We start from the raw sequence: 17,861 nt of genomic DNA, 5'->3' as shown, positions 1-17,861 counted from the left end.
GTTCCACATTTGAGGACCCGGAAAGCTTGCTGGAGACGTATGAGAGGATCTCTACGTTTAACAGCTGGGGGAGCGACGACAAGCTGCGACATGTCTATTTCGCATTGGAGGACGCCGCCAAGACGTGGTTCGAGAATCGAGAAGCCACCTTGACGACGTGGGACCTCTTCCGAAGCGGCTTCCTACAAACATTTACAAGCTTCGTGCGAAAAGAGCGAGCCCAAGCTCGACTGGAGACCAGAGCGCAGCTGCCGAATGAGGCGATCGCGATCATCACTGAGGAAATGAGCCATCTGTTCCGTCACGCCGACCCGGAAGTGTCCGAGGAGAAGAAAGTCTGCCTACTGATGCGTGGTGTAGAGGAACTTTCGCCGGAATGGTAAGAAGCCCACCGAAGACCGTCGACGAGTTTCTTCGTGAGGCGACGAGCATCGAGAAGACACAGGAAATGCGGAACCTGCAATTCGACCGCCGCACCAAGCCAACAAGCTACGCCGGAGTTTAATCACTAGCCACTGTCGGCCTGCGCGAGACCATCAGGGCAGTCGTACGAGAGGAGCTTCAGAAGATCTTCCCTTCATCGCAACCTCAAGTGGCCTCAATCGCCGAAATTGTAAAAGAAGTCCAGCGATTGCTCGGAGTCCCCGAGGTGCAACCACAATCATCGCAGCCCCAGCCAGAAGCGATGACCTATGCCGCCGTCGCCCGCCGTCAAGGTCCCCTCCTTGACCGCGCCAGGGCCCTGTAACGCCACATTTCCGTCGACCACCGCCGCCGCCGCCAGCACGTCCAACCTTCGCCGAGCGCAGCTACCCGAGGAAGACAGATGTTTGGCGCGCTCCTGACCACCGCCCGCCCACTCTGCTACCACTGCGGAGAAGCGGGTCACGTCTACCGACGATGCCCATACCGGGAGATGGGACTGCGAGGGTTCGCCGTCAACGCTCCGCGCCCGCAGTAAGGTGAACGCCCTCGCGATATCGCCGACTACCTTCCTGCTACTCAGTGGAGCTCTCGACGACCGTCGCGTTCGCCATCACCAGGCCGCTACCTGTCGCCGCAGCGTCGACCATACACTGGCACAGCCCGGGGCCGATCAGCGAGGCCATATCCGGAAAACTAAAAGCAGCAACCGATGGAGGTGCGGTTGCTGTTCGTCGAACTGACGAAGATCCTCCGCCGCCGACGAAGACGCCGAAGAAACTACCTCGACGACATAACGACACGCCGCCGTCCCTACAAAGTGTGGAAGCAAAGAATACGACGACGAAAGACGACCTGACGACGTCACATACCAGCCACAGGTCAACGCGACACAGCCGTGATCCCACGCCAAAACGGAACTGTAATGCAAAACAAAGAACCACCGACATCGACGTGCTTCTCGACGGCCACGCAGTCACCGCCTTAGTCGACAAAGGGGCTGATTACTCCGTCATGAGCGGACACATCACCACCCAGTTGAAGAAAGTTAAGACTACGTGGGAAGGCCCTCAAATTTGGACCGCTGGAGGACACCTCTTAACGCCGACTAGAATGTGCACGGCAAGAATTACCATTCACGACTGGGCTTACCCTGCCACCTTCGTATTCCTCCAACAGTGTTCACGAGACGTCATTCTCGGCATAGACATCCTGAACCAACACGGCGCAATCATCGACCTGAAGTCCAAGTCAGTAGCGCTGTCGGAAGATCATGCGATACCGCCGAAGAGCCTTCCTAGTCACCGCGCATTGAGTGTGGTCGAAGATCAAGTGAGCATCCCGCCTCACTCAAGCATTGTTATTTCCGTCGGCATCGAAACACCCGCTGACATAGAAGGCGTCATCGAAGGCGACCAACGTCTACTACTCGACCGTGAAATTTGCGTCGCAAGAGGTATCGCTCGACTGCACGGAGCAAACACGAAAGTGTTGCTGACAAACTTCAGCAAGGAGTTCAAGCACATCAACAAGGGCATGACGATCGCATACATCGAGGAAATTCTGGAAACCAGCAATGCGTTTGTCCTCTCGGATTCTGCCGCACCTACCCGGACGACCGTAGTTCCCGAGCCAGACTTCGATATAAATCCAATTCTACCCGTGATTAAGCACCAACAGCTCAGAAGTCTGCTTCGACGATACAAAGAGTGCTTTTCGACTTCATCAACGATTCGACAAACCCCAGTCGCAAAGCATCGCATAATAACCGAAGAGCACTCGACCTATCCGCCAGAGCCCTTACCGAGTTTCGACGCGAGAACGTGAAGCTATGAGGCACCAATTTGACGAAATGCTGCGCGACGACATCATACAGCCGTCCGAAAGCCCGTGGACATCTCCTGTAGTCTTGGTGAAGAAAAAGGACGGAACCCTACGTTTCTGCGTCGATTATCGTCGTCTCAACAAAATCACAAAGAAGGACGTATACCCCCTAACCACGAATAGACGGCGCATTGGATCGGCTCTGCAACGCTAAATACTTCTCGTCGATGGACCTCAAGTCTGGCTGTTGGCAAATAGAAGTCGACGAAAGACATCGCGAAAAGACGGCCTTCATCACCCCATACGGCCTCTGCGAGTTCAAGGTTATGCCATTCGGACTGTGCTCGGTGCCTGCAACGTTCCAGCGCGTGATGGGCACGGTTTTAGCAGGATTGAAGTGGCAGACCTGTCTCGTTTACTTGGATGACGTCGTCGTCTTCGCCGGAAATTTCGACGCTCACCTCAGGCGGCTTGCGGCAGTACTAGAGGCCATCAAGTCATCAGGGCTCACTCTGAAGCCGGAAAAGTGCCGCTTCGCTTACGATGAGCTTCTGTTCCTATGCCACGTAATCAGCAAATCTGGTGTACGCCCAGACCCGCAAAAGACAGCTGCCATCGCACAGTTCCCGCAACCCATCGACAAGAAGGCAGTGCGCAGATTCCTGGGCATGTGTGCCAACTACAAGCGGTTTCTCAAGGACTTTTCACGCATTGCTGAGTCGCTGACACATCTAACTAAATGTGATGTTGAGTTCAAGTGGGAAACGCCGCAGGCCGACGCATTTGAAGAACTCAAACGACGCATGCAGTCGCCTCCGGTACTTTCGCACTTCGACGAGTACGCTGATACAGAAATCCATACTGACGCCAGTAGCTTCGGCCTCGGTACCGTTCTAGTCCAGAGGAGAAACGAAGTCGAACAGGTGATAGCTTACGCTAGCCGGTCGCTGTCAAAAGCGGAAAGCAACTATTCTACGACCGAAAAGGAATGCCTCGCCATCCTGTGGGCTACAGCTAAATTTCGCCCTTATCTATATGGCAGGCCATTCAAAGCCGTCAGCGATCATCACGCGTTGTGTTGGTTAGCGAATATAAAGAATCCTTCAGGACGACTGGTGCAGTGGAGCCTCAGACTACAAGAATACGACATCACTGTAACCTACAAGTCCGGACGAAAAAACTCTGATGCCGATTGCCTATCACGCGCCCCTATTGACCCGCCGCCGCAAGATGACACGGATGACGACGCCTTTCTTAGAGTAATAAGCGCGGTACACTTCGCTGAAGAGCAACGGGCAAAACCCGGAGCTAAAAGGCCTCGTCGAGTATTTGGAAGGGCATACCTACGTTGTCCCTATGGCATTTAAGCGCGGATTACATTCCTTCACGCTTCAAAACAATCTACTTGTGAAGAACTTCTCACCAGTCCGCGCCAACTACCTTCTTGTTCCGTCGGCGCTGCGTGCAGCAGTACTGCGCGCCCTACATGAAGATCCGACCGCCGGGCACCTCGGCTTCTCCCGGGAGCTATCGAGGATACAAGAAAGGTATTACTGGCTGCGCCTAACCACCGACGTCGCCCATTACGTCAAGACATGCCGAGACTGTCAGCGACGCAAGACACCACCCACAAGGCCAGCCGGATTACTACAGCCGATCGAACCTCCGTGCCGACCATTTAAGCAAGTTGGGATGGATTTGTTGGGACCGTTTCCGACGTCAACATCCGGAAATAAGTGGATCGTCGTGGCGACGGACTTTCTCACCCACGGTAGAGCTTAAACTAAAGCTCTACCGAAAGGCAGCGCAGCCGAAGTGGCGAAATTTTTCGTCGAGAACATCCTGCTGCGACATGGCGCCCGGGAAGTCCTTATCACCGACAGAGGAACGGCCTTTACAGCAGAGCTCAGCCAAGCCATTCTGGAATACAGCCACACAAGCCACAGGAGGCCAACTGCCTACCGCCCGCAGACGAATGGTCTCGCGGAGCGCTTGAATAAGACCCTCGCCGACATGCTAGCAATGTACGTCGACGTCCAGCACAAGACATGGGACGCGCCCCTCCCGTACTTAACCTTGGCTTACAACATGGCACTGCAAGAAACAACACAGATAGTGCCGTTCAAGCTGATTTGCGGCAGAAACCCGACGCCTTGCTGCCGCACGTCACCGACGAAGAGAATCTCGACGTCGCTACCTATCTCCAGCGTGCCGAAGAAGCCCGACAGCTCGCCCGCCTATGGATCAAGAACCAGCAGGGTATCGACAGCCGACACTACAACTTCCGACTACGCTACGTCGAGTACCAGTCCGGCGACCGTGTTTGGGTTTGGACCCCGATACGCCAAAGAGGACTCAGTGAGAAACTATTGCGACGCTATTTCGAACCCTAGAAGGTCATCCGCCGTATTGGCGCACTGGACTATGAGGTCGTGCCAGACGGCATTTCGCATTCATAGCGGCGTTGCGCATGATCTGAAGTGGTCCACGTGGTGCGTCTTAAGCCCTTTTACGCACGCTGACGAACTTCCTTATTTTGTTGTTGCATTGCTACGGGTGGTTTTGTTTATTACTTTCGTTTGTTTGCAGCATCGGGTCGATGTTCTTTAAGAAGGGGGTATTGACACGTGTTTATATTCATCGGGTGACCACGTTTCACCACATAACAAATATCGCACAAGCAGGACGCGCCTGCATGTGTAGGAAGTTTCTGGAACGTTATCGATGGTTCCATCCTCTGTCTGTGACCGAAGCATGTGTAATGTGATTGTATGTGTGCGCAACGCGAATAATGTAGAACTTTATGGAAGGCACGCGGGTCCCAGCGATTAGTCCGGAACATTCGACGATTGATGTAGAAAAGCCGACGCGCTTGACCCGTTGATAAGATTTTCGACGATCGCCGACCGTGTTCGTTGCTATCGTTGTGCTATAAATGTAGCCTGTTTTCGTGGGCACAGGTTCGCCCAATAAAAGTTAGTTTTGTCATTCACAGTATTGCTACTGTGTTCAACGTCACCACCACGTGACAATATATACATATATACAGGGTGTCCCAGCTAACTTTAGAGTTTAAAAATATGTGAATATCACGTAGCTGGACAGAACAAAGGTAATGTTTGCATTCGCTTAATGATACTCAAACTACTTTTGCAGTCCGGCTAATTAGATAATTAGTCTGAATTAACTACCTTCTCAAACATACTTGAATGAAAAGTGTCGGTGAGAAAATCGTAGAGCGACATGAAAAACTCTCGACACAGCTTCCTGTTCTTGAATACGTGCTATATAAAAGTTTTTCTTAGCGTGAAAGAAGCCCGCAAATACGCGCAATGTGCCTTGAGCGCGCCAATTTCGCGTACATTTGGGGCTTCTTTCACACTCGGAAAAGCACTTATGTGGCACGTATTTAGCGCGTTCGATTCATTAACAATCATTAATTCATTTTGACAATGGCTTTTCAGCCATGTGCTCTGCTAAATATGGGCATATATATGCGGCAGTTGTCTCGTAACAAAATTTCCTCGCTTGATGAATAGTGTACAGGCACGAAATACATGCTGGTAGGCTCAATCGCGTACTAGTGCTGTGGAACATAAGCTGCTTGTGCCATTAGAATCTCTGTCGGGAGTTTTCGGATCGTCTCTCTCACCTGTTGTCACAATCCCTACCTCTTCGGCACTTCGTAGGGCTGTGTACTCGTCCTCGATAGCTGGCCGCGGTTCCACCGGATCTTCACTTGAGCTTGGATGGTATGAACCATCACTTTTTAAGGATTCCTGCATAACAATTGCGCTTCAATTGTTACGCGAGACATGCATATTCTGCCAAAGCAAAAAGTTGATCGAACAAGCAAAATTTGCTTACAGATTTAGCGAGCCGCAACCGGGCTGATGAATCTGTCTGAATCGTGACTTGGCAGCAGCGGCAGCAAGCCGTGAAGAACGTCTAAAAAAACACTGCTCTTTTTGCAGTGCTGTCCGCTTCGAGGCCCTACCGACGGAGCAAAGGAAGTGTTGCGTCGACTACTAGCTGCGAAATTTCACATGGATCAGACCTTGCGAGGACCTGCCCGTGGCTGCAGATTTCACCTTTATCTGGCCTTGCGACGAGGGATTGCCTGCCAGTCTTGTCTGCACATGCGCAACCAGCCAGCTCGACCAAAGAAAAGCGGAGCACATGCAACGGCCGGTCACTTGGCAGTAGCGGCAGCAAGCCGTGAACAATGTCTAAAAAAAAAACTGCTCTTTTTTTGCAGGTTAGTGGCAGTGTTTCCATACCATTTATTTTAATAGTATTTCCGCTGCTGCCATTTGTTTTGCCTTAGTATTGTTGAACTGCATCGTGCGATTACCTTTGTGTGTTTGGAACAATGTCTGATTCTTGTAAAACATGTAGCCTGCTCATCCCCGAGGATGAGCCACTTGTCAAATGTTCCAAGTGCGAGCACGCCTATCACTTTGGAAAATGTGCTGGTTTAACTGAACAATCCTTCAAATCAAAGAACGAGGCTGCAAGGAAAACGTGGCAATGTCCATCGTGCAGAAGTGCTGGAAGTAGCAACATGTGCAGTAAAGAATAATGGCTCTGAAACAGATATTAAACTTGCCCTCCTGTCAATTAACCAAAAACTAGAACAGCTGATGTCCCTGACAGGAAAAACTGGGAGCATGGACGAGTCTCTTAACTTCATATCAACGAAGTTCGATGAAATTGAGCAAAAGTTCTGCCATCAAGAGTCCGATATAAAGGACATGAAAAAGAAGATATCAGAGCTTGAGAAGAAAGATTACCTAAATCAGGTCGCCCAAGCTCAACTTGAAAAAGAAATACGTGACCTTAAATTTAGAAGCAGGCAGCTTAACTTGGAACTGCATGGGATTAAATAAGTAGCGAACGAGGATCTTAGTCATATTAAATAACGTGGCTGATAAACTTCGAGTGCCTCACTTGATGGAATCGGACATTGCAACTGTTCATCGCATTCCGGCGAAACGTGATAAGGTGCCAGGCATCATTGTACGTTTTACGAAGCAAGCAATAGAGATAAATGGTTCAAGAATAGAAAGAACCTTAAGGACAGCAAGCCAGCCATTTTCGTGCAAGAAAACCTAACACGTCGCCATAGAGAATTGCTCCAGGCAACGAAAGAATGGGCCAAAGATAAAGGATGTAAGTTTACTTGGTATATCAATGGACAAGTTTTCGTTCGTAAAAGTGACGGTGTGAGCGCCATCCATGTGAAGGGAAAGAGCGACTTGAATCGATTGTAGCACTGTTTCATATTGTCTTTTGTGTTCCTCTTGAAAAATAATCAAAATGCCGTAGATGTGTTATCTGCCGAATGACCTGAACCACACTACTTCATGTATCGCGCCAACAATGCTTAACGCTGTTCACCTAAATGCACGCTCTGTAAAGAACAAGACAATGTGTGTAGAATAGTTTTTTGGCGAATTTTCATTTACTTTTTCTTTGATAATGCTCAGTGAAACTTGGAGCACCAATGATTCCGCTATTTTTACGATGACTAAATATAAAGCTTATTACTTGAAGCGCTCCAGCCACCGCGGGGGAGGCGTTGTTTACTGGTGTCTAATGGCATTGAGTGCGACAAGTTGGACTCGCACTGCCTAATTACTGATGATTTTGAAATCGTATCAGTCTGTACTGGCAGATTCGTGTTTTCGGTTTGCTATCGTTCTTCCAAGGGAAATATGGTTAGGTTTTAGAATTTTATGATTTTCTTTCATTTATAACAAATGGCAAATACACGCTGATAGCTGGAGGGGATATTAATATTGATTTGTTGAAGCATAGTGTTACTACTAGAGACTTCAACACGGTTTTTCTTCGAACGGATATGTTAACCTTGTTACAGTACCAACAAGGGTCACACCAGAAAGTGCGTCTCTTCTCGATCTGCTGATAACGAACTCCTCCCAACCAATAGCTGAAACAGGCGTAATATCATGCGCAATCAGCGACCACCTTTCAGTATTCATGAGCATAAATAAGACTGGAGCGGTAAAGTATCGACAGGAAAAAGCAAAGTACCAGTTTATAACTAATGATGCCCTGAATTCCTTTCGCAACTCACTGGCGCAAGTTCATTGGGATAACATTGGCATTGCTAGCTACGCAAACGAGGCTTACAATGAGTTTCTCTAAGTATTCAAAAAGCTCTATCATTCCTGCTTCCCATTAAAACATCGTGGATCAAAACGTAAAACTCGCAAACCTTGGGTAACGTCTGAGTTACGCCAAGAAATTAAAATAGAAAAACAAGCTTTACAAAATCTTTTTAAATTCTCGTTCAACAGATGACCTGCGGATGTTTAGGAAATATAGGAATAGGTTGACAAAAAAACTACGCCAGGCACGCGCGGAATACTACGCTACATTACTTGAAGTTAGAAATGGTCGACGCGATTTGCTGTGGTCAAGATTAAATTTTCCACTGAGACATGAACAACGACAAGATGCCCCAAGTACGCTAAATCTAGATAATAAAGATACATCTGGAGAAGATCTAGCACATGCCTTTAACTTTATTACAACCCTAGCTCATAGCAACCCGCCACGTGATTCTAATAAATACATTAATTCTTACAATAATGAAACGATCTTTCTGAACCCGGTTACAACAGAAGTTATATCAGTAATACAAAACCTTAACAGCCGTAGCTATGACATTGACGGAATTCAAGTAAGGCCTGTGAAGCATGTTGTAGGAGTCATTGCGCCTGTTATTGCAGATAAATTTAACTTATGCTTATACTACCAGCACATTTCCTAATAAAATGCAAATAGCCAAATTAACGGTTCTGTATAAGAAAGGAGACCGCAATGATTTAGGAAATTATAGACCAGTATCTATACTCCCAATCTTCTCAAAAGCTTTTGAGAAAGTTATATATACTAGGTTGTCTAATTTTATTAGTAAGCATGATCTGTCACCGAATCAATTTGGGTTTTGTAAAAATAAATCTGCCGAATTAGCGCTACTTGAACAAAAGGAATACACCCTAACACAGTTTGAAAAGAAAGCCTTCGTTATTGGTGTCTTCGTGGACTTCTCGAAGGCATTTGACTTAGTGAACCACACTATACTCGTAAATAACGTATGTTGAATTGCAATGGCTGATCCAGATCAAGTTTTTCAGCTCTGTATGGAGCAATCCTATTCCAATGGCAAAATGGGAGCGTGGGGTGAGTGTTCCAATGGCAGATTGGGAGCAGCCGCTGATCCCGGATTGCTCCGTGGAGCAAAAATATTCGCTCCGCCGAAATCGGCAGATTTGACCGGAAGTCCTCGTGACGTATTTCCTTCACCCGCCTCTGCTTCCTGTCACGGTCACCTTTCCCGTCGCGGGCAGCTATGGACGACATGGGAAACGTGGACGCGGCTTCGCGCCGTGCGATTTTGTTCGCACTCCTAGACAGCTCCGACTCGGACAGTACAATTTCTAGTGATGATTCTTCTGACACGGACAGTGAGTGTGACGCTGCTGTGTGCCAACGGGCATTTGATGTCATGTTCCGCCTGCCTGCAAAGAGGCCTAAAGTGATTGGCTTCGTCGAGGACGTCGTTCGGCGATACTCGGACGATGAGGTACTGTACAGCTCTAGGTGGTACTAGTGTGAACAAAAAAATCCTTTTTTCTGCAATGTTATGTTTTCCCCAAGTTCCGCAGGCACTTCCGTCTGTCGCGACCTGTAGCGGAGCAACTGATTGCGAGATTTGCTGCTTCGACGGCGTGCCCATCTAGCAGCCACGGCGGAGTGCCCGCGAAATCTGCAGAAACTCACGTGTTGACTTTCATATAGTGAGTTTACTTATGTTTACGTCCTTGTGCCCATTTCTCACACTGTTTATTGATTGAAAAAAAGAAAGTTTATTACCTGATAGCGGAGGTCGCCATTCGGCGCACCCGGGAGCCAAGACATAAGCGCGCTGCTTCTTGTCAAGAATGTGTTTACTAGCGTTGTGCGGCGGCTGGAGTGCAGTGGTCTACGTTCCAAGTCTGTCACCATGATGTAACGTAGATTAGGCTGCAGCCCACCCGCGTTGTAGCCGCTAAACACTGGCCCCGCTGTAACGAAGCGTCCCGGCCGCTTGCGCTAGACGAATGCCGCTTGGAGTTGGTATCGCAGTTGCTTTTTCTTCATGTATTTTTCACGGTTTGCGTAATCTCGTCTACATTGAAGCAGGGTGGAAATATTGTTAACATGTATACCATTCCTGTAATGTCTCCGCTACTGTTCACAGAAACTGCATAACTGGAATATCAAACGTTAAAGTGTTTAGCCTCGCAAAGAAAAGTGAAAAGAGCGAAAATTCATTCTGCTTTAATAAATTGCATAGCAAAAGCATCGAAATTCATGCCGGCGTTCTATCATCCCGTGCAAATTCATTTATTTTGCTAAATATTTGCAAGTATGCAGCCAATAAAACAAGCATGAGGGCGGTGGCAAGCCGCTTTGATCTGTCAGAGAGTTCTGTTCACAGAATCCTGATAAGGGTGGCTGACTTTCTCCTCACCATGGGTCCATCTGTTGTGACGTTTCCTTCCAACATGGAAAAACTTTCGAGTGAATTCCAGAAGGCCGGCATTCACCTATTTATAAAAATACTTGTGCTACAGATTGTTTGCACTAAAGTGCAAACATATACATGCATCTCTCTGCATGTATCAGTCATTACAGCATTGTTTATCTTTCCACCAGGTGTCTGGAATCCCTGGTGTTGTTGGCTGCCTTGACGGCTCCTATATCAAAATAAAATTCCCAGACAACAAGGTCTCTTCCACCTACTGCAACCGGCACCATTACCTTTCAATAACCCTTCAAGCGGTTTGTGACCACAAAAGACGATTTGTTGACACCTGCTTTGGAAGCTCCAGCAAAATTCACGATTCTCGAATCTTCAAGCTGTCATCACTTTCAAAGAAACTTCCCAAACTGTGCGAGGACAATGCGTACCACCTGCTTGGAGACGCAGCCTATCCCCTCAGGCCGTACCTTCTGACTGCATTCAGAGACTATGGAGCGTTGTCAAAGGCACATATGGATTTCAACAAAAAGTTTGCAGCAACGAGGGTGCTAATAGAAAACAGTTTTAGCAACCTAAAGAAAAGATTCCGTCAACTAATCTACCTTGAGGTCCGCACTGTAGAGTGGCTGAACAAATTTATTATTGCCTGTTGCATACTGCATAACTTTTGCATTGAGTGCGGAGATTTGGAGCCAGATGAACCAGATGATGATGTATCACCTCAGGATGTCCGGTGGCATCCACAGTCATGCACCGATGACCTGGATGATACTGCCGAAGAAACTTTGTTGCGCAGACTGGGAGAAATAAAGAGGAGGAAGGTGCTGGAAGCGGTGCTGCAAAAGTAGTAGTGTTGTGCAACAACTAATGAACTCATGAAAATGGAAGATGTGTAAGGAGTGTAATAAATTGCTACATTTGTTGTAATGGCTCCTTGTTATGTATAGTTAGCATTGCATGGGTCAGTGTCTTGGGCCCGGCTGGAGCCCAGAAGTGCCATGTGTTCCGATCCCGGTACAGTTCTGTTCTATCCATTATCCCTTGAGCCTCTACGAAGCGAGGTCAAGTTCTCCGTTATTATAAAGAAACTGGCATGCTATTTTTATTGCTTTATTATAATGGCATCAGTTTTTAATTTGACAATTTAGAAATCCTTGTTATGCAAAATATGCAAATTCGAACTCTCCTTTTGTTTCAGTACTGTACATGTGCACTGTAGGTAATTCTCTCGTCAGATTGGAGTGTGATCTGCTCGTTAGTTCACGTAAATTTGCAGGGAACCCATCTATAGTGATAGAGAAACATACAAGGCTACGAACACGAGGGTTGAGCAACTTAACGTATGAAAACATAATTCAAAAGAGAAATTCACTGTACTATACTAAATACAAATGAATGAGCAGCACAGTGTGCTAGGTAACAGAGCTTTGTAAGCAGAAAAAAATATGAATTTATTATATTGCACATACGTCCCAACCACTGCGACACCAGTGCTAATTAGCTTAGGGTAACCCCAAGACACGTTTCAGCAGTTCCATTTTTTGCTGATGGCGTTCAGCCTTTTCTTTTCTAACTTCTCTGTACTTTTTCTTTTCGTCATGGCGCAACCTCCTCTCTTCTTCACGAGCAGCCTGTTGCTCTTCTTTTAACTTTTGAAGGCGCTCCATTAAAAAAAAAGTTTCATTTCTTCCGCTCTTGCGGTTGACACTCGTGCCCTCTTTGCATGAGACAATTTCTTCATAGAATCTGTAGAGCCTTGTGAGGCACTTGGCTGCGATTCCTCCGAACCACTGGCAGGTTCATCAGTGGTGCTGTCTTGCGAACAGAGTGACAGTTATGAGGAGGAGGGGCTGCGTCTCGCCTTTTGAGAAACTATCCCGTGGCTGTCACGTAGCTCTGCTGGTTCCAGGCTGTCGTCAAGCCAGCGAATTTTCTCAACTTCGTCCTCGAAAGGCACTGGTGTTGGAGAGTTCCCCGACTTCGAGTTGTGGTCCACTGCTGTCTTCTTACGCTTCATTACAGTCTTATAGTGTGTGCAGCACTGGTCTGCATTCCTGAGCACTCCAAGAGTTTCCTTTAGTTTGAAAGCGATCATTGACCACATTTCCTTTTTGTTTCGGAATTTTTTCATGGGTCCCACCCGTCGAAAGTATTGCTCATAATAATCTAAGAGTAATTTCGTTTCCGCTACGGTCCACTCACAACCACGGCCTGCAAACATGAAAAACATAAATCAGTATGACACTTCCTAGCATAGTATAGCTCCTAGTTTCGTAGTATAGTAGAATTTCCAGTTCATAGCAGTTCCAAGACTGCAGCACAAGATTCATCAAAGCACCAACTTACCACGGTTACAACATTTTGCACCTTCAGATTGTCCTGAAAAAAAAAATAGCTATGGGCACGTTGCAAGTGCTAGGCGGCGCCCCGTCTTTCCGACCCCTAGCGCCATCTGACGAATAGTTGCGCGAATGTGGTAGGATTATCCACGGCGTCAGCAGCCCGCGCTGCGTGTTTGGCATCCTGTCAAACGGTAGCGATGGCGTGAAACAGCGTGCTGATATTAATTTTAACCGGGTTTCGGGAATTACAAGATCTTCATAGCTTTTTTCGTGAAAAGAATTTAGAGAAAGGAAGTCGTCTATTTGAAGTGGGGCACGTCTACGACGTGAGGGAAGTGTTGAACTCGCACTGATCGTAAGTGACTGCTAGGTTTATTCTGCAAACGAAAAATAATGCACCAGCGAGATGCGTGAAGCTCAGCGTAAGTTACTTCGTTATCTACGGTGTGGACGCATGAAATTATAGGCGACATTGATTCTTGAAGATTGGCGACAGCAGACAAATCCTAGCGGGGAGCTGCGATTGCCGTGCTGGCATCGCAGGGAAGTGCAAGGACGCCGCGGTAGTTTCCTTGTACATGCAGGACGGCAAATACGAATCCAAAACATCTCATCCAAGAAGGTGGGGCGTATGAACGACTCGTAAGACCTACCAGAGGTATTCTAACGTTGCTCTCGCCAAACACAAAAAAGGGGATGAACTTACCAGTTGTGTTAGACTACGCTGGGAAAATATTTTCGAGGACTGCAGCGACTCTGTTGCAGAAGTCCAGGACATCTGCAATGCAGTTGATAAATGATTCACCCGGCTGCTGTGCACATTCTTCCAAACGCGACCTACAATGCAGATTGCGCACAGCAAGGCGGCCAAACACAGCCACTACACAGGTGTTGGACAAGGACCGCATTAAAAAATCGGTCTCATGGTTGTGTCAAAGACTGGCCACAACCGCAAGATAGAAGAGCACGTTGCTCAGTTTGGTGGGATTGCCCCATTTGTTGTGGGCACTTATCGTCTCGTATGACATCGGCCAGTCCTCCACGCCAGTGTCTTCCATGCCGCTGAAAATGGCAAAGTCCCTGTGGTGAGGCAGGCACACCAGCGCACGACCGACTGAGGAGGCGCTTTCTGGGATGTGTCTTCAGGCATGGCTGAGCGTACGGTACGGGATGCACTCGCCATCTCTTGTAAAGGTGTTTATCACCAGTGTTTGGGCCGACCGTCATAGTAGGGCACGAACTCGGCATGGGCGGTGTTCCTCGAGCACACCACTGGAGGTTGACCCACTAGAAAGTGCTGGAGAGGATGGCCCACTACAGCGTTTTTCACCACACTATAGGTTAAGTGTGCAATTTAAATTTGACAGCGCTTTCTTTAGAGAAGAAAATAAGAGTTTTGAGACATGGAGAGGCAAACTATAGTTCGTACCAACTACAAGTTTACAACTCTGGAATGCAACACTTGTGCTATATGTTGCCAAGTCTTCTAAATCACGGATTCTATCAATTTCAATTTGTTTTTGTGCTTCAAGCAAGTTTCATGTGAAAGTTAACGCGAGAGCATAATTTCATATACATGATGTCTCCATTGTATTTGCAACCTTGTTTAATGATGTAATCTGATGAAATTTTTAATAAAGCTGTGTTTCCGTGAACCCTTGTAATGGGCAGCGGGCTCGTCAAGCTGCCAAATGGCAGCTTTTATTCACTGCTACCATCTGTCAAATAGTTGAAATAAATGCATTGATGAATGGAAAGGACTAGGGCTGTGAATACTGAAATGCATAAAACTGTAAATACTGCAAGCACAGCAGCCTGTCATGCTTTGCTGGCAAACGAAAGCATGCAATGAAATCTGACAAAGTGTGAAATGATCTCGCAACATGTTGGCCAGCAGCGACCTGAACCGGTGGGAAGTTTTCAAATGATGCCTCTTCTCAGTTCTATTGCACCATTGAGAAATGCAAAAACAAAAGTAAGGTGGGTCTGAAGGTTGCAGTTGTAGAAAGGCCCTTTCCAGTCGCATCAAACATTTTAAATGGCTAAAATGCTCTCTGGGTACGTACCAGCCATGTGCAGCTTTGTCGCAGTCCATTTTTTTAGTCTCCTTTTTCTGACGATTTAGTTCCCTAAGCTGTTTATCCCACACTCCTACTTTGGAAAGGCATTGATAGAAAAGTTGCTCATGCTTTCTGTGGGAAAATGCAAGTCGTCATTCTACAGAGGCCAATCACTACGTTGATCACGAAGTGCCACAACGATCTGTGGAACTTGTGAATTGATATCGCTGCTGTGTGGCTGCAGTAATTATTGAGTCAACGTGAGATGAATTTCGGCGTAATTTTTCTTTGTCACATACAAATACAAAGGCTCTTTATTTTACATACATGCTCTTTATTTCAATTACAAATACAAAGGCAAATACAAATACAAAGTTCTTTCTACAGGCTACATAGCCTCTTCTCCTTGAGGTGGCCTGAGTGCCACCAAGCTGGTTGGGACAATTCCTGCCTCATAATGGTTCAGGATATCGATCATATGTATTTTGCACAAACCCAAAAGATGGTCAGGCACCCTGCTCATTTGACCATTGAGGGATAATAAAAATTGTTCATTGTTCGATATCTTTGTGTCTAGCTCTTTGTTTATGTCATCAAGAAGTCTGTCTGTGTCGTCTTTCTTGCGCTTAGTTTTTCGTGTTTTTTCTAGAGAAGAGGTTGGTGAATTGTGTAAAAAGGCAGTAGAAACATCTTGAGGAGAAGGCAAAGAAGGAAAAGATTGTGAAGAGGAAAAATGAGCTACAGAGCCTGAAAGATAAGTAGAAGTAGATGGGGCATAATTAATAGTGTTTGTTTGTGTGGTGTCTGTGTCTGTGTGATCTCCGTGAATCATGGGCAGAAGTATTTGCGAAGGGCTTTCTGAACATTGGCTAAGAATTTCGTGAGCCGAATCTTCATCCAAGTCGAGGTTGGTTGTCGTTCTGCAAAAGAACACACTTTAAATTTCACTTTCAGCGACTCGCAGGCGGCAATCCGCGGCTTCGCGCGCGGTCGTGTCTCGCGGGAAGCGGCCCGCATACTCCAAATTTCTGACGACGGCGACTCGTCATCGCCCTCGCAACGCCAAAATTCTACGGTCTTCCTCCTCTGGACCCCGGCACATACCGATGTTCCGCTCGCGGGCAACGAGGCGGCCCACGCCACGGCTCGAGGTCTCACACGCCGAGCCGCCGCTGATTATGTGGCCGCCTCCGCCCCCGAGAGCGGGGCATCGGATCTGCCGGATCGGGACACTACAACAGAAACACAACAAGAAGCACACTGGGCGTGGGGCGATCGTCTAACCACGTTCAGAGACCTCACCCAACACTACAGACTCGAAAGACGCACATTCCCGCCACCGCACGACAAATTGAACAGGAACGAGGCCGTAACGTTACGCTTGCTCCAAACACACACCTACCCTAGCCCCGCTATCTTACACCACTGCTATCCGCGTTACACCACTGCTATCAACAGACGCGTGTAAAACATGCGGACAGAGAGCAACGCTGCGACACATGCTCTGGGAGTGTGCCGGCAACAACGGTAATCAGACCAGCTCCGTTAGCGACGCGTCCATAATCGCGGCCGTTGCCAGGGTGGGAGAAGGCTCGAGCTCGCTTCTTCCCGACGCCGCCCCGGATGCGGGAGCCGCCGGGGACCTTCTCCGTAGGCGTCGCCGCCGCTGGGAGGCGGCTATCAGAAGTTCAGAGCTGGCAGACCAGCTCTGGGCCGTCCGGCAAGCCGAAGATGCTGCTCGAGTCCAAGGACTTCGAGCCGTCACCTGAGGCCACCACAGCAAGCACTGCCGGACTATTCTTTATTAAAGTTTCTTCTTCTTCTTCTTCTTGTTGCTTTGCAATTTGTGCGTTGAGTGAACTGTTTGATACATAATGCCTTTTTGTCATATGGACTTGTCTTCGCCAGGGCAACAGCTGAACATGTTGACTGACTTGTTTCCCTAACTCATGCCTACCAATTCTGCTGAAATTGTAAAAATGCAAATAAAGAAATTGTGATGGTACCTGTACTGCCCTTTTATGGCAATGCAAGGCACTAGACGGAAGCATTGCATAATCAAGGAGTACTGGAGACATACGTGAAATTCTTAAGAAACATTTAAAAATATTGTACAGCTACCTTATTCTTGCACAAGTACAAAATTGCCAATCAAGAAGGTCAGACAAGGAGACAGTGCCATGCCATTCACTGCATGCATAGAGTAAGTATTCAAGCTTTACACTGGGAAGGCTTAAAAGATCAACGGCAAATATCTCAACTTTCGGTTTGTAGATGACATTCCACAACACTGGGGATGAATCGCAACAAATGAGTTACGACTTGGGAATCTAAGTCAATTACTCAATGGGAACCCCGATCATGAGAAGGAAATTTACAGCATGTAAGCATGGGTTGGAATGCATACGAGAGACATTATGAAATCCTGACTGGGATTGTTAAAAAAAAGTGTACAGTCATTGCATTCTACTGGTGCACACATATCGGGTAAGAATGTTGAGGTTAACAATGAAGCTGAAGTTAAGGGCTGTGCAAAGAGTGATGGAATGAAAACTGTTAGTAGGTGTAACATAAAAAGACAGGAAGAGCGTGGTGTAAATCGGAGAGTAAGCTGAATAGCCAATATTCTAGTTTAAGATAAAAACTGCAGTTAGG

General features: G+C 47.4%; 1 protein-coding gene across 1 annotated transcript in view; it reads left to right on the top strand.

Annotated features, from left to right (window-relative positions):
* LOC135899619 (uncharacterized) overlaps nt 1-11,731 on the top strand; it is an 84,305-nt gene extending 72,574 nt beyond the window's left edge. Inside the window, exons 4-8 of the mRNA XM_070522007.1 lie at nt 6,222-6,505; nt 9,745-9,862; nt 9,937-10,076; nt 10,481-10,856; nt 10,978-11,731. Coding sequence (XP_070378108.1) covers nt 6,222-6,505; nt 9,745-9,862; nt 9,937-10,076; nt 10,481-10,856; nt 10,978-11,652 — 1,593 coding nt within the window. The 3' untranslated portion in view covers nt 11,653-11,731. The remainder of the gene's footprint in view (nt 1-6,221; nt 6,506-9,744; nt 9,863-9,936; nt 10,077-10,480; nt 10,857-10,977) is intronic.
* The last annotated feature ends 6,130 nt before the right edge of the window (nt 11,732-17,861 follow it).

The sequence above is a fragment of the Dermacentor albipictus genome, chromosome 7 (genome assembly GCF_038994185.2).
Source record: "Dermacentor albipictus isolate Rhodes 1998 colony chromosome 7, USDA_Dalb.pri_finalv2, whole genome shotgun sequence".
In the NCBI taxonomy this organism is placed as follows: Eukaryota; Metazoa; Arthropoda; class Arachnida; order Ixodida; family Ixodidae; genus Dermacentor; species Dermacentor albipictus.
Note: the sequence above shows the minus strand (reverse complement) of the source record. Positions and strands in the feature narration are given on the sequence as shown.